Below are 21,738 nucleotides of genomic sequence, written 5' to 3'. Positions count from 1 at the left end.
TGTAGGCCCTCCCTCACCCCCCGCCCTGCCCCCATGCTGCTGTGTGTGCCAAGGATGGTGGACAGAGGACGTGTTGGCCTCCCTTTGAATTATTCAGTTAAGGACTGCGTCTGCAGGATTAGCAATAATTGAATAAGAAAGTGACCAAACTCTTAACAACTTGGTTGGAAAACAGGAGGTTAAGACATGTGAGGGGCCGACCAGGGACTCTGGGACCCCTGGCCGGGTCAGCAGCTGAGGTTCACAGACGTCCTGGCTCTGTGAGTGGGACTGAACCCCGAGAAGGCCACCCCTCCATCAAAACCACTGCTGACACATACCTCACAGCAGGGGCAGACGGGAGGAAGGGGCACACCAGCGCAGTCCATGAAAATGTGGCGTGGGAAGGCCAAGGAGAAAAGTCGGCTCTCCAAGTTAATTCATTGCTTACAATTTTAAAAAGAGGACTAAGGAAAAGGGCGCCCCGAGGTGGTGCGCTGACCCGGAAGGTTTACATAAATTGAATGCAAGAGCACACCCCACTTAGGAGGCACGACGGCAGGGAAGGGCCAGGGATGGAGCAAAACAGACTCCCACGCACGCAGGGGTCCCCTCAGGATCCGTTTCCTCATAAACAAGAACACCAGCGCCGGAAGCCTTCCGGGGGTTGCGTCTCGTGATTGAAGTGTGAGAATCAGACAGGCTTAGGGACCCAACCCAGAGCCCCTTGTTATCCCCAGAGCCCCTCGGAGAGAAGGGAAGCTCTCCTCATCTGCAGGAAGGGGCAGTGATGGAGGACGTTACTGCCGCGGTGTCTGGATTTCAGTCAGCACTGACAGCTGTGTGATGGGGAAGGGATGAATGAATGAATGAATGAATGGCACAGCAGACAAAGCCAGAGAAGGCCCCCAGACGTGCAGGTGCAGTGGGAGGTGGAGAAGGCTGCGATGTTCTTGACTCAGCTGCCGAAGCAACCAGCAGCAGACACAAGCTGACTTTCCCATGGGCAGCCCCGCAAACTCTGAGCATCCCCGTGAGAAGCAGCCCCCCGAGCTGGCTTTTGGTTTCCTTTGTTCTGTCCATCCGGCTGGGCGCACAGGATCACGCCTGCTGAGTGTCCGTTCTCCTTGTCCGATAGAGACGATTTGTCTCTGGGCAGCGTGCCTCCTGTTCTCTGTCCCAGACTTCTGGGTGGAGATGACCACCCCTGTGTTCCAGACCTGACCAATCAGGACACTCCATTCCCCCACACACCCTGCACGGTCAGCAGCTCAGGGTTGGGTCAGGGCCTACCAGGGAGTGCCATGAGATTTGTTCCAACCTTTTTTTTTTTTTTTTACAATCATTTTGGAAGTCACATTCTTTTTTTTTTTTTTTTTTGTATTTTTCTGAAGCTGGAAATGGGGAGAGACAGTCAGACAGACTCCCGCATGCGCCCAACTGGGATCCACCTGGCACGCCCACCAGGGGCGACGCTCTGCCCACCAGGGGGCGATGCTCTGCCCCTCCAGGGCGTCGCTCTGCTGCGACCAGAGCCACTCTAGCGCCTGGGGCAGAGGCCAAGGAGCCATCCCCAGCGCCCGGGCCATCTTTGCTCCAATGGAGCCTTGGCTGTGGGAGGGGAAGAGAGAGACAGAGAGGAAGGAGGGGGTGGGGGTGGAGAAGCAAATGGGCTCTTCTCCTATGTGCCCTGGCCGGGAATCGAACCCGGGTCCCCCGCACGCCAGGCCGACGCTCTACCACTGAGCCAACCGGCCAGGGCCTGGAAGTCACATTCTTTTGGTTGGCGGGGGGTAGGGCTGTGTGCATAGAATGTGAACCTGGTGTTGCGGGTGACAATGAGGACCATCCCAAAATGCAGCCAACACAGAGGACAGAGGAGACAAGAGTGGGGCAGGAACCTCCTCCAGGGCCACCGATCGAACCCTGGATCCAGCAGTACCTGGAGCCGATCCTAAGGTTTCAGTTCCTTGACCTAACACATTTATTCTAACCACCTTTTTCTTTCCTTTTCTGAAGAAAGAATTTTTTAAAAATAAAAAAAGAATTGGTGGCTTTGATACCATTTGCTTAAACTGGGTTGTTCTGCCTTAGCACCAAAGGAGTCACGACTAATAAGCTCAATGATCTGACGCATGTTCCAAATGATTTCCATTAGGCAGGTGGGGGACGTGGCGTCTCGGGGCCTCAAATATAAACTCATTGTTTCCAAGGGAGACAAAACCAGGCTTCCAGCATCAAACATCTGCTTATGGCGTAAGTTTGTGTGTGTGTGTGTGTGTGTGTGTGTTGGCTTTTTGGCTTAAAACCATCATTACGCTGGAACCCCACCCGAAAAGCAGGACTCGCTTTCTGCTCTGTGTGTGTGCTGGGGATGGCGGCGGGGGCGGGGGGGGGGCTGATTGCCTTCAAGTTCCCGAGTTCATTTCAAGAACAAGAGACTCCTTGATTGCTCATCGACCACCAGACAGACGCCCAAGGAGGTGGCGCTACCTCCACACTCCTGCGGCATCTGAGTCCACGGGGGACGGCGTGGAAAGGCGGCGGCGGAAAGCAAACATGATAATGAAGGGGCCAGAGGGACCGATTGAGCACGAAAGATGAAAAGAGTCAACTGCACAGGGGGTGGAAAAAAAATAAATTGAACCTGGGTGGGGGAGGAGCCATCGTCAATGGTTCTGAGGAGCCGGCAAACCCGGGGGAGAAGGGTGTTTAGGAGAAAACCAGGAGGACTATCAAACTGAGCCAAGTGCAATTAGGTCTGAGCTGTATTTAAGCAAGAAGTGCATCAAGGGATGTCTCCCAGAACAAGCCGCTGGCTCTCTGCTTAAGTTCATAATAAATGGACGCCCACACTTGACCGGCTTTTTTCCTTACTCCCTGATATTGTCAAATCCACTATTCTTTTTTTTTTTTCTTTTTTTGGGTCACAATTGTCAGTTATTTTTAAAATATCGATGTGTGCTTTCTATTAGATTACACGGTGCAGTTCTTCTTCTCCACAGCTTTGATAATTACCCCTAGAATAACAGCAACGGTTTAATGAACTGTTACTACGTGCCAGATCGTACCGTGCGTAATGGGTGGAGAGGCATCCGAAAGATGTGCCCACGCAGCATGTTGGAATGGGACCATCTTTGGAAAAGGGGGTCTTTTCAGCCGTAATGACGTGAAAGTTCTCAAGGTGAGACCGTACCGAATTAAGAGTGGCAGGTGTCCTCAAAAGACTGAAAGGGAAAGGCACGCAGGGAAGAAGACCATGGGGAGATGGAGACAGAGATGAGAGGGGTGCAGCCACAAGCCAAGGAGTGCCAGGGGCCCACAGCGGCTGGGAGAGGCAGGGAAGGGTTCTCTCCCGAGCTTCTCAGGAGAGAGCATGGCTCTTGCCGCAGGTGAGTGTGAACTTCCAACTCCAGAGCCACGAGAGAAGACTTTCCTGTTATGGTAACTGACACAGTCAGTGGGAATTCGGTCTGGCAGCCTCAGGCAACCAACCCCCTGTGCTGAGTGCAACAATCCTGCAATGTGGGTATTATTATCTCTATAGAATAAAAAACTGAGGCTCAGAAGAGCTGCCCTTTAGCTTCGCTAGGTGTCTGAACAGGTGGAACAGACACCTGTAGGTTTTGCCTCTAGTGTCCCTGCCGCCTCCTTGTATAACGGCTCTTTCGTGTTCTACTGGGAGGAAGGAAGACCCTTCCTACCTTGAATATAAAATAGTGTCTCTGTCCCCCAGACGGCTGTCCCCTTTTATAGGCAAAGATGGGCAGCAGGAAGGTAGCAGGGCTGCTGGTTCTCCTCCACGGCTACACCTCAGAATCACCTGAGAAGCTTTTAAAAAAGTAAAAATAATCAGCCTTGCCTCTATGCCCACCTCTACCCACACCATTACCAAAGATCCTGGTTGGATCGGTTTAGGGATTATCGTTGAGGGGGGGCAGTGTTACCCGAGAGATTCTAAAGTTTCCCCCAAAGTCACGGGCTTCTTCTTTCCTGGAACCGAAAACATAAGATCAGAGACCAAAACGAAGGAAGGGGCCAGAGCTCCTGTCTCCCAACCGTGGCATCCTGAAGCCAGATGTAAATTATAACCACAGGGACCCTTGAAGAGGCAACTTCTAGCTCTTAGGAAGCCTGGCCCTGGAGCGGACTTTCAGGGCCATGAGCCCCGCTGCCAACCTCTTATTCCTTTGGTGGCCCTGACATATTTCTGCTCTTCCAGCCGGAGGCTTCTGACCAATTCATCTGGGAACTGGCGGCACGAAGCTCAAATATAAGCTACTGCTGCTGTGATAATGAGCCTCCCTAATTACCCATAAGTGACAGCTCCCATGAGACTGCCCGTGAAGGGTGTCGAGGAAGAAAGGGAAAACATGTCACGTAGCGAAGAGATGTGGTCTTCTCTATCAAGTCAGCGAGCTGCCTGAGGATCCCAGGCTGTTGCAGGGACATGCCTCACACTCCAAACACACCACTCTGAGCATCCTTAATCCCCTCAAAGACGGTACACACAGCAGAAGACAAGGTACCCGTCACTCTGGGAGAGGATCTACAACCCCGGTCTCGGAAATTCTGCCAATTCAGACTCTGGCTGGGTTGGATTTTACCTTTGTTAAAAGGCAGTAACTTTTAAATCCCTAAAGTGTATAAACACTTTTGTTCAGCTCAGTACACAGGTTGGAGAGAGAATACAAATCCTGCAGAGAACACAGCTTCCAGCATATCAGAAGTACCCACTCAGAAGCAACGGCAAGCCAATTAAACAAGTGTTATCCTTCTTCAAAGTATATACAAATAATCTCTGATTGAAAATCCTCTTAGGGTGCTGCCTCCCAAGTCTGCGAGGTGATTGGAGAAGTTCTTTCCGGGACGTAAGAAACGTGAGATGTTGGGGGTGTATGTGTGTGTGGGGGGGCTCTCCCGGTCCCCGGGGCTGTGTGGGAGATGGAGAAATTGGGTGAGGCGGGAGCAAAAAAAAAAAAAAAAAAAAAAAAAAGAAGAAGAAGAAGAAGAAAATCCTCTTAGTCATGCCTAGGGTAAACGATGTATGCATTTGAAATGAATTACACGTAGAGAGGAAAAAATATTGGGGATATATAGTTTTAACAAAAACTTATGTAGTGGTATAACACAATTTGAATGTAACCTTTTGTTAAATATAGATGTATCTTTTAAACCTTAAGACAATGACTAAAGTTTAAAGAGATATAAATAATGAGCCGATATGGAGATAATACAGAATAATAATACATATATTCCATTTAAAAAAAAAGGCAGAAAAGAAAGAAAAAAGAGTAAAGGAAAGATGGAACATAAAGAAAACAAGCGAGATGACATATTTTAAGACAAACATGGCAATAATTATATTAAATATAAGTGATCTAAACACAGTGATTAAAAGACAGAGATGATCAGATCAGGTGAACAGGCAAAATGAGATCATCTGCTGCCTAGACACAACCAACCTGAGATATAAAGACACGTATCAGTTAAAAACAAAATGACAGGTGGCCCTGGACAGATGGCTTAGTGGTAGAGCGTCAGCCCAACGTGTGAAAGTCCCAGGTTTGATTCCTGACCTGGGCACACAGGAGAAATGCCCATCTGCTTCTCTACCCTTCCCCCTCTCTTTTCTCCCTATCTCTTTCTTCCCCTCCTGCAGCCAGGGCTCCATTGGAGCAAAGTTGGCCCGGGTGCTGAGGATGGCTCCATGGCCTCTGCCTCAGGTGCTAGAATGGCTCTGGTTGCAACAGAGCAACGGCCCTTATGGGTAGAGCATCGCCCCCTGGTGGGCATGGCAGGTGGATCCTGGTTGCACACATGCGGAGTCTGTCTCTCTGCCTCCCCACTTCTCACTTCAGAAAAAAAAAATGACAGGAAAGATATTATAACACTAATCAGGAGAAAGCTGAGGTGGCTATGTTAATAAACAGACACCACAACAAGAAATATTTTCAAGAAGAAAGAAGGATATTGCATAATGATAAAAGAGTTGTTTCACCAAGAAGACACAACAGCTCTAAGCATGTATGTATCTAAAACAGGGTTTCAAAATACACAAATGAAAAGCCAACAGAACCAAAATGAAAAATAGCCAAGCCCACACTTTAGCTGGAGATTGCAACACTCCTCTCAGAAACCAACAGAATAAAATAATTTTAAAAAATCAGCAGGAATATGACATCACAAGAGTCATGTGCAGAACCCTTGTGGCCTCGGGTTAGACAAAGATTGCTTAGGTGTGCCACCAAAGCAGAGTTAGTGAGAGAAAAAAATTAATATATATGTTACTTTATTAAAATTGAAAAAGCTTTGCTCTTCCAAAGACACATAATGGGAGAAACCAGCTGTAAACAGATATCTGATAAAGTACTTGCACCCATAACAATCACAGATCAATAATAGAAAAATAACAACTAATTAAAAAACACTGACAGAGATTTGAAAGACATTTCACCAAAGAAGATCTAAAGTGGCAAGGACACAAGAGAAAGAATTCTCATTACCATTAGTCATGAAGGTGAGAATTAAAACCTCAAAGGAATACCGCTGCAGCTGTTAAAAATCAAATGAAACAAAATGAGTAATATTAGTGGTGCTGAAAATAAAAATAAATAAATAAATAAATAACCAGAATATGATATCTTGCTGGTGGGAATGCAAAATGTTACCATGTTTGAAAAGAGTTTGCAGTTTCTGATAAAGTTACAACCACACTTATCATACCACCCAGGCGTCCCAGTCATAGGTATTTACCCAAAAGAATCGAAAACCTACATTCACACGGAGACCTGTTGGTTAAATGTTTACAGGGACTATTGTCCTAATTACCAAAAGGTGGAAGTAATCCAAATGCCCTTTGACCAGGAAGTGAATAAACCAAGGGGACTGGGGGGGGGGGCGGTGTGCCCATTAAGTGGAACACACTCCTGGTCTCCAGGTAGAGCAAACATTCATCCCTGGAACAGCAAATGCACTGTGCGCAACGGAAGTGTTCTCCACCTTAACTGCGGTGGTGCTTTCACATAACCATGCATTTGTCAAAACTTGTAACTCTGTACTCGAAGGGGTGGCTCGGACTGCATGCAAATTGCACCTTAATAAAAGCTGACTTTTAAACAAAGTAGACAGCTGTAAAAATATTCTATCCATCAGACTCCCCATTTATTCCATTAATTCAGTCAAACTCCCTTTCACGCCAATTAATATACCAGAAGACTCGGTTTTATTAACCTTGCTTCTCATGACTATGGATGTATGAAATATCTAATACATCCAAAGGCTGAGCTTTTAACCTCTGCTCACGGAGGTGCTAACGACGAATATAATTGAGCGTTCCGAGTTCCTCCCTGCCTATCTTGGATACCCTCATGATTAAGTGAACGGTGAGTCCTGGACAGACCAAGAAAAACTGGAGGTGAAAATTCAAATAGCCGAGGGAAGGGGGACGGGATAAGGACCTCGGCAAACTGCCAGCCAGGGGCATACAACGCACTCACCGTTGGCATGATGGCACCATGACAGAAAGTGAACCCAGGGTTGTCAGCACGCCTATGCTCTTAAGGGAAGTTGTCAATCCTGATTTTTATATCAATATATGAGTCTCCCAATTTGGGGAGCCCAATCATTTTTCTAAAAGCACTGTGTGGACAAAACAGACTTGTCTGCCGGTCCTGCCGTTTCCAAGCACCGGTGAAGAACGGCGGATGTAGAGGGAATGAGGACCTGCCCCAGAGTCTGGTGTTTAATAGGAGGGCTTCCAAGATGCTGGAGTCACACTAAGAAGCTTCAGCATGGTGGGGAGTTTCACCTTGAGCAGCAGGAAGGGATGGGCGTTGGGGAGAAGGAACACGTACCCGTGTGCTAAGTGTACCGAGCATGTATGCAGTCGGTATAGCAAGGACGAGCAAGACTGTCTTCCTGGGGGGCAGCATGCGCTCGGGGAGATGAGGACGACCTCCCTCTGCCCTCGTGAAACCTGCCTCAGGCCCCAGTTCCCTTATCAGAAACTCAAAGCCCCCAGGCTCTGACAATCCAAATTTTGTTTTTAGTTCATTCATTAGGTGGCCAACACTGGCCCACAGTGAAACCAGGCTATTTGGGTCTTTATCTTCCTTTACATGAAGACACATATGTTTCATGCAAAATTACCAATGTGTTCAGTTAATGGACACAACCTTCCAGAGCAGCTTGGGGGTGTTACACTCTCTCTCTCTCTCTCTCTCTCTCTCTTTTTAGAGAGAGAGAGAGAGAGAGATACACACACACATATAGTGTGTATATATAGTGCATATATATATATAGTGTGTGTATATATATATATCAATATATATATGACCCTATGCCTCTACTTCCCTCCTTCCCTACCTATCCTGTCATTCAAATACCTCAGTAATTCTGAATCTTCAAACATATCTGGTACTAGAGTTGTCAGAGAGGAGACTGAGGTCCTGGATGGTCTTCCTAGGGGCCCCCTATGTGATTAACAGCCATCATTACCCCTCTGACGATTCCAAACCCCGATGAACTACAGGGCCTCTAAAGCCACGGCCGAAAATAAACATACAATTGGTATAAAAATTGATCAGTGAAAAAAAAAAAAATTGATCAGTAGTTTCAAGGATTCCAGAAATTAGCACTTAAATACTTAAATCCTTGGGCAGTAAAAGTCAAAAATGACCTTTTTCAAAAATTTTATTTTTTATTTTTTTTAAAACAGCACAAATTTAAGCAAGGGTATCTAGTGGGAAGGGCCAGGGCTTGTGGTCAGAAGAAACAAAATGGAAAACACTTTGCAGAGGAAGAGCCGCAGACTTTGAGGTCCCACATCAGATGGGTGAAGAGTATCAATCAAAAGCAAGGAGAGCAAATGCTACCAAATCAAGGTTGTACTAAGCCAATCTTACTTAGTACAAAGTGAGGGGCAGCAGCTCTGGGGTAAGGGTGAGACATCTCGTCCCTATTATTTCTGCCCCCCCCCAACCCTTGCTGGGTAAATCTCACCCTCCAAACAAAACCCCCAGCTTCACTTTCCAAACCGACTGTGACCCCTAGCCCTTCTACCTGGACATTTGTAATAGACACTATGCTACATCAAAAATAAAAGCCTCTAGGGGCCCTGGCCGGTTGGCTCAGTGGTAGAGCGTCGGCCTGGCGTGCAGAAGTCCTGAGTTCGATTCCCGGCCAGGGCACACAGGAGAGGCGCCCATTTGCTTCTCCACCCCTCCGCCTCTCCTTCCTCTCTGTCTCTCTCTTCCCCTCCCGCAGCTGAGGCTCCATGGGAGCAAAGATGGCCCGGGCGCTGGGGATGGCTCCTTGGCCTCTGCCCCAGGCGCTAGAGTGGCTCTGGTCGCAACAGAGCGACGCCCTGGAGGGGCAGAGCATCGCCCCCTGGTGGGCAGAGCGTCGCCCTCTGGTGGGCGTGCCGGGTGGATCCCCGTCGGGCGCATGCGGGAGTCTGTCTGTCTCTCCCCGTTTCCAGCTTCAGAAAAATACAAAAAAAATAAATAAATAAAAATAAATAAATAAATAAATAAATAAATAAAAGCCTCTAGATAGAAAAAAAAATGTGAGCTTTAACTTTCAAACGGTGTTCCTTTAGAAAGCACCTTCAGCAGCATTCCCAGTTCTCACCTGATGAAACCCCCTCCTAGAGGTGGAGAGAAACCCGAAGGGGCTTCCACCCCTGGATCAAGGTAAAGTGGCTCCCCTGCCTCTATCAAGTGCTTTTCACCCATTAGCCACTCTGTCAGCACACAACCGCTGGGAGGTATTTGGAGAAGGTTTTTTGGGGGTTTTTTTTTTGAACGGTCACTTTACATTGGGGAAACTGAGTCCCAGAAATGATAGAACGCAGAGCTGATAGTAGAATGAAGGCACCAGATTCCTTTCAATTAGAACAGAAAGGTGTCCCCATTCCTTCACAGACGCGCGCGCGCGCACACACAGTGGCACACCTGTTCACCTACAGCTCCAGGGAGAAGGGGACCCTACTTAAAAGAGCAACTGCGTCTAGCTGGTGAGTCTGAGAAGCTGCAGCGTCAAGGACGGAAAATTTCTCGGGAATTTAAGACGGTGCGCAATGACTTGGAAAGCAAACACTACTTGGAACCTCACCGGGCAACTCGCCCCTCCTGGCGTCTTGCCAGCCCGGCTGCCGAGATTTGGGCGGGAGAGGCCACGATCCTTATCCGCTTGGATGTGGCTAGGAGGTTCAGTGCCCAGGGCGCAGGAGACTCACCTCTGGGGTTACCAGAGGGACCCGAGAGCAGGGTTGGCGCGGTTGGCAGCAGCAGGTGGCGCCCTCCCGCGTCCCCGCGCGGACCCGCCCCGGACTCCACTCCCCGCCAATGCGCGCCGACCAAGCTTGCGCCCGCGGCCCCGCGCCTGCGTCCGCTGCTTCCGCCTCGGGCCACGGTACACGCCACCTCGGCCCTGAGGTCGCCTGGACTGACTGCAGGCGCCTCATAATACCCGACAGAACAACAGCAGCCCTGGCCTCTGTGCGCTCCCCGGGCACCGTGCCTTCGCTGACGGAGTGCCCTCAGCCGGAGGCGCGCTCGGCATTCCCATTGCAGAGGTGAGGAGACTGAGGGAGGGACCCCGGGACCCCGGCGGGGAAGCCGGTCTGGGTCCCACACGAGCCCCCACCATCCCACACTCCCAAACTTGTGGTGCTGAGGAGTCGCCGTCCTGCCGAGCCTAGGGCCCCAAGCGCAGCGCTCCCAGTGCGCGTCCCTCCGTGCGTAGAGGTGGGTCCCCGGGCCCCCAGAGCTGGGGAGGGGGCGCCAGGGCCCGTTCATTCCTGCTGCACCGCCAGTCCCTGCAGACCAGGCTGGGGCGCGGGCGCGGGCGGGGAGGCAGGGGCAAAGTAGCCAGGTCCCCGCGGCTGAGCCCACAGCTCCACAGCAGGACTGCGCTGGGCTCAGTCCTCGCGAAGCTGGGGTGGGGACAAACGCAGTGTTCCTCAGCCACGCCTCCTCGCCCCGGGAAGCTCCCGAATGTACCGCAAATCCGAATTTGCCCCAAACCTACATCCACAGCGTACAACTAAGAAACGGGTCGTCCGCGCCCGCCACAGGCGCTCCCGGTGGGGCCAGCGCCCTCACCAAGGTCCCCACGACACCCCGCTTTTTGGGTCCCCCCCACCCGAGCTCCCGGGACCGGCGCCCGTTCCGGCCTTACCTTTACCCAGCAGCGCGCCCAGCACCAGGCTCAACGCCCCGCACAGTGGCGCCACCGGCCCGGGGGCCGCGCCGTCGGAGCGCATCCTGCGTCTCTCAGCTCAGGCCGCCCGCCGCCCGCCCGGGGCGCAGCGCCGGCCCGCCGTCCTCGCCGGCTGTCCCATGTCCCGGGGAGATTCCCAGCAGTGAGTCGAGCGGCGCGGCACGGCGCGGTTCGGGTGGCGGCGCCCCACCCTGCCGGGTGCACGCCGCGGCGGCTCCGGATCCCGCGGCAGCGCGCGCTCTGGCCGGGACAACTTTTCTCCAGCCGCCGCTGCAGCTGCAGGCTTCCCGCCCCGGGCCCGCCCCTAGCAGGGCCCGCCCCCAGTCGCCGCAGCCCCCGCCCCTGGCCCCGCCCCGGGACCAATTGCGGCTGCGGAGGAGAAAGTGCGCCCCCCGGCCGGGAGCGGCGGGGTGGACAGTCCCTCCCGGCTTGGGCGGTGGGCGTGCAGAGGGGAGGGCAGCGGGTTGCATCTGCCCGCTCCCCCATACCGGGCCGTCCTGCTATTTGTAACCTCCCGCCTCCGCGTCCGGGAGACTTCTGCGCAGGTACCCAAGATGGAGCTGGACCCTTCCCCTCCCGCTCTCCGGTGGTTGCCGCGGCCCTCACGGGAGGATCATCACTGCCCGAGCCTTAACTTCAGGTCGCCCCCTGCATTTTTCCCCCTTTCTTTTTTGCCGTGAAAGGTGAGGATACGTGGAATTAAAAAGTCCCGTGCAGCTGGTACGGATATACCTGCTGGGTGGGTGAAAGCTACGCGCAGAACAGTGCAAAGCAGGACCTGGGTTTTTAGAGAGGCGTGTGCCTGTCTGGGCGCATTTGGTTGCAGTGATCTCTCTGGGAAGGGGACTGGGGCGCCAGGGTGAAAGGATGGTCCCTTTGTCACTGTCCTTCGATGTTGCTGGAATGCCCCTGCATGTGTTTTTATTAACTGTCGGTGATGTTGGGGGGGGGGGTCCCCTCCCTAGCCTGACTTGCTCCTGCAATAGCCATTGCTCTGCGAATTCAGACAGGACAGACCTGCACTGGTCACTCCGCTTGGTGGCCTTTCTCTTTCCTCTCTGATGTTGCCAGCGCGCTCTCCCTCCTCGCGCGGTCCGGGTCCCAGCTACTCGCCCGGTTGCCCTGGCTTCGCAAGTCTGAACAATCCAGGGCAGGACCCGACTGCGCTGTGCCAGTGACTGCAGGGCGATCCCTCCAACAGCAGAAGCCTCTCCCTGGAAGCCCAGCCCTGGCCACCCCCCACCGAGCCGTGGTCTCCTCCACACCCCTCAGCCGAATGCGCCTGGCAGTGTCCTCTGCCTGGGGGGAGGGGGGCCTAGGGGCCAGGGTCTAGGGGCCAGCTCTCACCAGGGCTAGCTCAGTGTACTCTCAGGAAAGAAGCCCAAGTGTGTGACGTGTCACCATCCTTCCTAGTCACAAGAGTCTGGAATGCATTTCAAATAAAGGAAAAAACAAAACACAAAACTTGATTGAGAAGAAACAACAGTGAAGGAATCTGAGCAACTACAAATCCATTTCTCATGCTCCAATTCAGTTAAAGGGGGGCCCTGAGGTGGAGGGCCACGAAGGCTTTGAAGGCACCACTAGCAAGGACCCCTTCTCCCAGCTGGGTGGGGCTGGGCCTCTGGAGGGGCGGGTTGAGAGGAATAAGGCTCACTGGTTTCTTCATCCCATTGAGCTTGTCTGATAGAGGGGAGCCAGAAGGCAGACACACCAATCAGTCGGGCCAGAGTGGGACCTGGGGGACAGGGTGGTGCCTGGGGAGGTGAGTTATGCCCACAGTGGCTCCTGCTCTTCAGTCAGGGAATGTAGACGCAGCCTGGGGAGGCGGTCATAAAGTCGGCTGAGCTCCTAAAATGGAAGTCACATTCCCTTCCCATTTTTATTTGTTAGCCTGGAAGTCATTGGAGAGTAAATATTTTTCATTTAAATGTTTCTAACCTCGGTGGCGAGAAATACAACATATCTATGACGCCTGACAGAGGGGGTGGGGCCCGCGTTAGCCTCTCTCCGTCCTGCCTGCTCAGAGGAACGAACAGATGCCCAAATCATGCCCTCCACTCCCCTGCTGCTCTCCTTTGTGGGTTCATAATCTGCTCCCTCTGTCCCCTCCCCGCCAAAAAAAAGTGTCTTGCCTTTGGAACAGAATATTATTGCTGTCCATACTGAAAAGCCACAGGCTGGTCCCAGACCATGACTCCACAGCTGAAATAATCCCCAAAGAGGGAAACTGAAGGAACCACATTGAGATATATAACAATTATAATGAGAAAAAAAAAAATCCCACGCACACATAAAAGAAGAGGATGCAATCAAGTGAAAGCACCTTTCGGGGTCTGAAGGCATCTGTCGCCTTTGCTGTCCCCCGAGTCTCAGATGCTCCTTGAGCCTAGGGGAACTCCTTCCTGCTGCTTCCAAATGAGACAAAACAAGACCCAGGGAACTGGGGTGCTTTCTCTTCTGCAAATCCCACTTCAGGATTTCATTCAGCCCAGCACGTGACCCTCTGAAAAGAAAAAACAATCGAACAAATTTACACACCAAACCAAACAAATATGAGAGATGATGTGGTCGATTTTTCTTTTTCTTTTTTTCTTGTGGGGTGGAGGGGAATCCACAAAAATAGAGGTGTGAATTTGGAGGTTCATGGGCCTAACTGTTTCCTGTATTTATTTATTTTTTCAAGGCCTGTATTATTTAACCCTGAAATCATTAATTCCTTAACTTAAATTGCCTCCAGATGCTCTCTCTGAATTTCATAACGGACATCAGAGGCCGCTAATCTCCTCAAAGTTTCTTGCCAAACTCCCTCGTGGGCTGCGGGCACATGGAGACAATTAGTGTGATTTATAGGAGGGGAGGGTTATTGGAAAGAGGAAACCTGCCGTTCCACATGTGCCCGGGGCTCCGGAGTCAAAGAGGCAAGCTTCAGATTTTCTTTCTGTGCACGCTCAGATGCCTCATTCTTAATATTGCCGAGCCCTCGAGCGAGGCCATTGGTGGATTTTAGCTCAGGAACTTCTCACGAGGTTGGCCTTTCGACAGGGGACCTACAGGTATATATTGCTAAGAACATGGGGACCAAGGGCTACGTGTTGGCCTCATGAGGCAGCTATGGTCATGATGCAGACCTAATGTCAAGTCGTGACGATGATGCTTGCTATTAGAGATAAGAAAGGAGGCGGCGAGAGAGGGAGAGAGGGAGCAAAGAGGGGAGGAAGGAAGGAAGAGAGGGAGGATGACGGATGAAAGATGTGTTAACACTTTGTGCCAGCATTCATCTCATTTAATCCTCACAGAACATGAACAGGAGCACTGTTACTGTCCTTTGACATTTCATTTATTCATTCAACAAATACTTGTCTCTTGCTTATAATTTGTCAGGCCCAGTTATGGGTTTTAGCAGTGAACAAAACAGATGATGGGGCCTTGGCTGGTTGACTCAGTGGTAGAACGTCATTAGTCCAGCATGTGTATGTTCCAGGTTTAATTTCCAGTCAGGGCACACAGGAAAAGCAACCATTTGCTTCTCTTCCCCTCCCCCTTTCTTCTCTCTCTGTCTCTCTCTCTCTCTCTCTCTCTCTCTTTCTCTCTCTCTCTCTTCCCTTCCTGCAGCCATTATTCAATTAGTTCAAGTGCATCAGCCCCGAGCACTGAGGATGGCTCCGTGAAGCCTCTGCCTCAGGTGCTAAAAATAGCTTGATTGCAGAGCATCAGCCTTAGACAGAGGTTGCTGGGTGGATCCCAGTTGGGACGCATGCAGGAGTCTGTCTCTCTGTCTCCCCACCTCTCACTTGGAAAAGAAGGAAATAATAAACAGAGGATGGCCCTAAACTCCTGGGTCTTATGTTCTAGGAGACAGATGAAAGCCATAAACAGCATGCATCCTTTCAGGTTGAAGATGAGACAGAGTAAGGAGAAAGTCTGATTTAGGGGGCAGCTTTAGGGAAGGTGGAGGAAGTGAGTGGGTACGTTGGTGGATTTCTGGGAGAAGAGCTTTTCAGGCTGAGAACAGGGAAAGTGCAGAGGTCCAGAGGTGAAGGAGCAAAGATCTTTTTTTATTCCACCCCCTTCTTTCAGTATTACTCTTGCCTCCTGGAGAACACGGCTTGTAGGGGGCAGCAGAAGAAGTCTGGGGTCCAATTAAGAACCAGCTGAAGGCGTTCAGGAGTGCTGGTGACCTGGACTCCCGAGGTAGGAGCAGCTCCTGATGTATTTATATGCTTCCTGTCAACCTGCACTTCTCTTATCCTGCATCCCCTCCATGGGGGAGGATGTCTGACCTGTCCACCCCTGTGTGCTCAGCCCCTACAGGTGCGTGCACCATGAAGATAAATGCTTGGCTGGTGAACAACTGGCGTAAAACTATAGATTTACCTCCCCATTTTACTAATGAGGACACTGAGTCACACATCTTACCTTTAGCTCGTTTAACTGGTAACAGTGAATCATGATGATGACAGTAATGATGACAGCAATGACAATATACCATTTATCAGGCACTCACCAATTGCCAAATAATCCTGTCAACAACGTTACTCTTGGGATCCCCATTTTACAGACAGAAAAACTGATGTCAGAGATGTTGAGTGGCTTGTCCAAGGTCACCAGCTAGAAAGTGATAAAACTGAGATTGAATCTGGGTCGTCTGTCCATCATTCGTTACTCTGACCCATGTGTGCTCAGGTCTGCCCATTCCCTGTACCAGGTGTCTGGGGAATCTGTGAAGGCAGGTCTCACACGCTGGATCTTTATGTTTTTAACAAATCCTGAAACAGTATTCCCGTACGACTTCCTGTTAACCATGCGGACAAGCTCCCCAGTGCTGTGTGTCACTGTGGTGTCTCTGCCGGAATTCAGCCTCTGTGGAGATTAATTTCCCATGAAGGGAACATGGGCCCAGCTTCCCCAGGTGAGATGCAGGCTGCAGATGACTACTGGCCTGGACTGAGGCTCATGTGCCTACACTGAGCTACCCCATTCAATGTCCCACCTGGTACCTGCTGTGTTCCCAGATTCTCACCATTCTAGGAAAGATCCAGGCAATGGGTTTTCCACCATTGCTCCTCCACTCATCATTCAATGTCAGCACATGGTCCATTTAGTACATGGACTGAGCTATTATAAAAGTTTCAGATGAGGTTACAAATGGAAGTAATCACACTGACACCTCCTTAACTATATGTACTACATCACCACCATTATCCTCATTCTCCTCTTCCTCATCACCACCATCATCATCTTCATCATCACCACCACCACCTTCATCATCATCATCACCATCTCCATCACCACCACCATTATCATCATCACCGTCATCACCATCACCACCACCATCATCTCCACCATCACCACCATCACCACCATCACCACCATCACCATCTCCATCACCATCACCATCATTATCATCATCACCACTATCACCATCATCACCACCACCATCATCATAATCACCATCACCACCACTGTCATCACCATCATCATCACCATCACCACCATCATCACCATCATCACCATCTCCATCACCACCACCATTATCATCATCACCGTCATCACCATCACCACCACCATCATCTCCACCATCAACACCATCACCACCATCACCATCTCCATCACCATCACCATCATTATCATCATCACCATCACCACCGTCATCACCATCACCACCACCATCATCATCTCCACCATCAACACCATCACCACCACCACCACCATCATCATCATCTCCACCATCATCACCACCACCATCAACACCATCACCATCATCATCACCACCACCACCATCATCATCATCACCATCATCACCACCACCATCATCTTTCTCTTCATCATCATTATCTCTAATACTTACCAATCTTTTACTTTGTGCCAAGCACTATTTTAAGTATTTTAACAAATATTCACTCATGTAATCCTCACAACTCTACAACATTCCTATCATTAACCCCATGTACAAAGAATCAATATAGAGTTTAGGTAACAACCTAATGTCCTTGAGCTGGAATTCAACCCCAATGACTCTGGCTAGAGAACCCCTGCTCTAAGTGAGCAATTCCAAGACCTCACTGTGCAGACACATCACCTTGGGAACTTGCTTGCTGGTTGGTCCCAACTTAGTAGCTTAAGATAGGGAGCCCCTGTTCAGCATCTCTAACCAGCCCCAGGGCATCTGTGGGCTGCCTCAGTGCACCCCCTTTCGAGCAACAATTCACTAACTCTTGACCCCGTCTGCTTTCTACATAATGAGACAATGCCTTATTATCCAAACTAGACCATATATATATATATATATATATCTTGGAAGATTTCACAGACTCTTCCCTGCTTCTCACCACAAAGCAGTCATGAGCACCCATCATAGAACCACAAGCTTGCAGGGTTTGGGGTTCAGTCAGTAACAGTTATTTATTCTATAGCTCTCACTGAACCCTGGATTCAGAGGGGGTGCCTGGCTTTGGACAAGGTCACCTGGGTCCCTGAATGACCACTATGAGCAGAGTCCTCTGCCAACCAGCAATGACAAGATGAGGGCTTACTGTGTTTAGCCACTATCATCTGGAGTTGTTACCGCATCGCAACATAGCCCTGTCCTCCCCGAAACGTTGGGCATTCTCATCCATGGCATGACTCGCCCACTCTGTGGTGCCCTGTTCCTTTGGATGATCAGGTCTTGTTGCAGGGATCAAACCCCTTCCATGTCATGTTTCTCTTTAATTCTACACGTGCTTGAGAGGTGGTGAGGGCGGGTGAGCCCTGGCTAGAGACCTATCCCTCAGAAAAAGTTAAAGGGGAGATAATATGCAAAAGAAAATGTGTCCTTTCCCTTGTCTTTTTCTCCCCATTTTTGTAGGCAGAGAGGTAAATGAATGGAGCAGTGTTTTCTACCCAGTCAACTCCCCTAGCCTGTATCTCTTGGTCCCAAAGTTTCATGAACTGAACAGGGAAGTGGCCCCAAACTGACCTCAACACTTTGAGAAAAGGCAGCAAGTGATCTTACATCAGAAAACAGGCCCAAGTCAGTGTTTCCAGAGCCCAGAGAAGATCAGAACAGTTTCACCGCCTACCTACACGCCATCTGTCCCCACCAACCTCGCTCCCGTTCCCGGCACGGCTCTGATCATTCTCTCCAGAGACACTGTGTCCTGATGTGTCCTCTCCCTGAAGCTTCCTTCCGAGAATGCTGTCTCCTTTCCAATGCCCCTCCTTTCCCTGAGCAAGAATTTTCTTCCCGTGGCCACTTCCCCCAAACCCAGGACAGGGCCACCACACGCCTACCCCTAATAACGATGATGGTGGAAGGAATTATCAGGGATATTTTTGAGAGGAAGGAGGATGTTGGGTCACAGCAGGCGTCAGGGAAGGGCAGACATTAATAGGGACGATGGGAGAGAAATACCGGAGGGCAGAGTCTCTGTGGGAGAAAAACGGCAGAGAGCCACACACGGGACAGCCCAGACACAGGAACAGGAATTGTCTCCACCTCCCCTCCTCCCCCCCCCCCCCCCCGCTGTCTCCAGTCTGTCCTCTTCAGCACTAGCCAGAAGAAACAGGGGAGACTGTGTACCATCACGGGGTCATTGACGTGGGGTCACGGCAGACTCAGCCATTCTTCTGTGCGTGCCGTCCTCTCCATCTCAAAGCCTTTGCTTTCTGTTTCCTCCGTTTTATAGTCATTACTCATTCAGACCTAAACATTGAATTTTTAATAGGAAGCTGTTCCATGCTAACTCATCAGCCGCGGCGAGATGCAATGCAGCGTTGACGCTGTCGTGTTAATCTGCCCACCGCAACTGGCATCCCGGGCCGTGTGGTGCCATGGCTTGTGAATTCCTACGGATTAGCCGGTGCCTGGGGGCGGGGGGCAGGGACGGGACACCCAGGCCCTTGCCATGGAACCAGTTGTTTCCGACCATCTTTCTCAGACTCGGACAACTGGGGTAACTACAGGCACTCTGTAGCTAGACTACATTTTTCTTGACCCCCTCCCCCCTTAAAACTCTCTGATGCCCTGTTTTTAAAAAAGATGGAGCTTCCAATGGAAAAACAAAAACATCAGGTTGTTTTGACACTTGAAACAATGCAATGCCAATCCCATTCATTTCTGTGGGAAGCTGCTCTGCTCCCTAAACCAGGGCAGCCTGCAAAGAGTTGTAGAGTAAACAGTGTCCCCTGGTGGCCTCCCCTGGCATTTCCTGCCGGCAGAGACGGGGCAAGAAACAGGCTCAGATCTCTGGGTTTCAGCACAGTGACAGACACATCTTGGGAGTGTGATTAACTTCAGCTGCATGTCACACTAACGAAGGCATGTCTTTCTTCTCAGGAGGCGATAGGGGTCACTACAGGCCTCAAGGAAAAGTTGGGCTACTTTCTGGGGGATGGGGGGGTGCCCAACTTGGATAGGATGCCAGTAGCTAGTGTCTCCTATTGGTCTTCATGGAGCTCAGGAGGCTGACATTTGACCTTTTTGGAGAGTTCAGAGACGAAAGCCCAGGTCAGGGAGGGGGGGGGGCGGCTGGGAATGAGGCTGGTGGGAGGAAGGAGTGGAATGCTCCCCCCTTCCCCACCCTCCACCTGGCTCACCACGCCAAAGGTGTTGAGAATACATCCTTCAGGCTGCCCTTATATTGACGGATGGAGCTCAGATGCCGCTGTTGGTCAAGGCTCAACGAGGGAAGGAGAACCACCACCGGGAACAGGGGATGCGCTGAGGAATGAGACCTTATGTAACTGTGGGAAGACGCAGACAAATGGAACTCCAGAAGAGGGAGTCGGAGGACAAGCAAACATCACCAAGTGGCTTCCCTGGAGAAGTGCCAGCGTGGATTCAGGACCAGAAGAGCTTTCAACACATTGGAAGGGAACAAAAGGAGACTTGCAGTGGTCTGGGCGTGCCCGGGGCCCAGTGTAGGCTCCTGCCTGGGGGATGGTTCACAGAGCACATGACGGAGGGCAGCCTCTGTTGTGGCCGGGGACACGCACCTACTGCATCCGTCGTCACATGGGCAACAGCAACAAAGTCTGCACAAAATACAAAACAAAACAGAAAGCACAAACACACAAACCATCCAAACTTCCTGAGGCTCTGAAAAATGAAGTGGGGAGGCCGCAGGTTTCTGAAAGGAGCTGACATTTGGGAGAAGACAAAGGAAGGAGAAAGTATCCCTGTTTTTGCGGCTTTTCCCCTCCTCAGAACCCAGTCACGGTCACTGCTGCATGGGACAGCTGATATTCATATAGAAAACGAGGCTTTCTTGTCTGAAGAACCAGAGGACAGAATCGTAGCTGCTAAAAAGTCGTGGGGAGGAGCCCCAAAATGGACAGAACCATAAAGGAAGACCCCTCCCCCAATTCTGTGTATAAACTTGGCTCAAGATTTAGCAGGACCCATGGACTATGTACGATGAAGAAGAACTGAGGATAAGAGAAGTAGTCTGATTTGAGCTGCAGCCCAAGAAATGGATTTTGAATCCAACCAAGTTGACTGCCCACCCAAATCAAGAACTTAAAATTTTTCTCAGGAATGTAACAAAATCCAGAATGCCCCACAGTATAACATTCACAAGGTGCAGAGAATAATCCAAAGTTAGTTGACACTCAGAAACCAGGAACATGTGGGAGCAGAGCCTCAATCCCTACTTTTGGACCTCTTGACAGTCTCTCCTGGTGCTGACAGCTGTATCAGAAAACCATGTATGCCTGTGCAGGTGTTAGCACCCATCCTACGCCAGGTTCTGTTTTAAGCACTTTTGTGGACCAATGCACTAACTCTTCCTGAGTCCCCTGAAGTAGAGTCAGTCACTCCAGATAAGAATAAGGTTAATTCTTTACTGAACAAGAGGCAATATGTGTGTATATCAGGAATAGTCAACCTTTTTATACCTACCGCCCACTTTTGTATCTCTGTTAGTAGTAAAATTTTCTAACCGCCCACCGGTTCCACAGTAATGGTGATTTATAAAGTAAGGAAGTAATTTTACTCTATAAAATTTATAAAGCAGAGTTACAGCAAGTTAAAGCATATAATAATAATTACTTACCAAGTACTTTATGTCGGATTTTCACTAAGTTTGGCAGAATAAATCTTTATAAAACAACTTACTATAGTTAAATCTATATTTTTATTTATACTTTGGTTGCTCCGCTACCACCCACCATGAAAGCTGGAATGCCCACTAGTGGGCGGTAGGGACCAGGTTGACTACCACTGGTGTATATACATGTTAGTCTACCCATTTGGCAGAGAAGTGAATTGAAGCACAGGGAGATGTACAATGAGTCAGTCGCCCAGGGGCATGAGACTGACTTCAGATCTGAGTCCGGCTTGGTACCCTGTCAACACCTGAGGTCTCCATGTTCTTTCAGAGTCCACAGAATGGTGGCATGGGTGCCAGCTGGGATGGTTTTTGGTTCAAGGACAGTAACCCAACCTAAAGCACATGATCAAAACAGAGACTTTCTTTGGTTCTTGTCACTGAGTAGTCAAAAGGTTGGCTGCCCGTAAGTCTGGATAAATCCTGGGGCTCAAACAAAAGA

The 21,738-nt window shown here is 50.3% G+C and overlaps 1 protein-coding gene and 1 non-coding gene across 2 annotated transcripts in view; both read right to left on the bottom strand.

Annotated features, from left to right (window-relative positions):
• Window positions 1–11,436, bottom strand: part of TMEM132C (transmembrane protein 132C) — a 214,069-nt gene extending 202,633 nt beyond the window's left edge. The window contains exon 1 of the mRNA XM_066371182.1: window positions 11,164–11,436. Coding sequence (XP_066227279.1) covers window positions 11,164–11,248 — 85 coding nt within the window. The 5' untranslated portion in view covers window positions 11,249–11,436. The remainder of the gene's footprint in view (window positions 1–11,163) is intronic.
• A 6,611-nt stretch (window positions 11,437–18,047) lies between these two features.
• Window positions 18,048–18,181, bottom strand: LOC136396065 (small nucleolar RNA SNORA36 family). The gene has a single exon (XR_010749491.1). It is a non-coding gene; the product is annotated as a small nucleolar RNA SNORA36 family (small nucleolar RNA).
• Window positions 18,182–21,738: the final 3,557 nt, after the last annotated feature.

Source organism: Saccopteryx leptura, chromosome 2 (genome assembly GCF_036850995.1).
Source record: "Saccopteryx leptura isolate mSacLep1 chromosome 2, mSacLep1_pri_phased_curated, whole genome shotgun sequence".
In the NCBI taxonomy this organism is placed as follows: domain Eukaryota; kingdom Metazoa; phylum Chordata; class Mammalia; order Chiroptera; family Emballonuridae; genus Saccopteryx; species Saccopteryx leptura.
The sequence above is the reverse complement of the archived record's forward strand: the minus strand, read 5'-3'. Positions and strand labels throughout refer to the sequence as shown.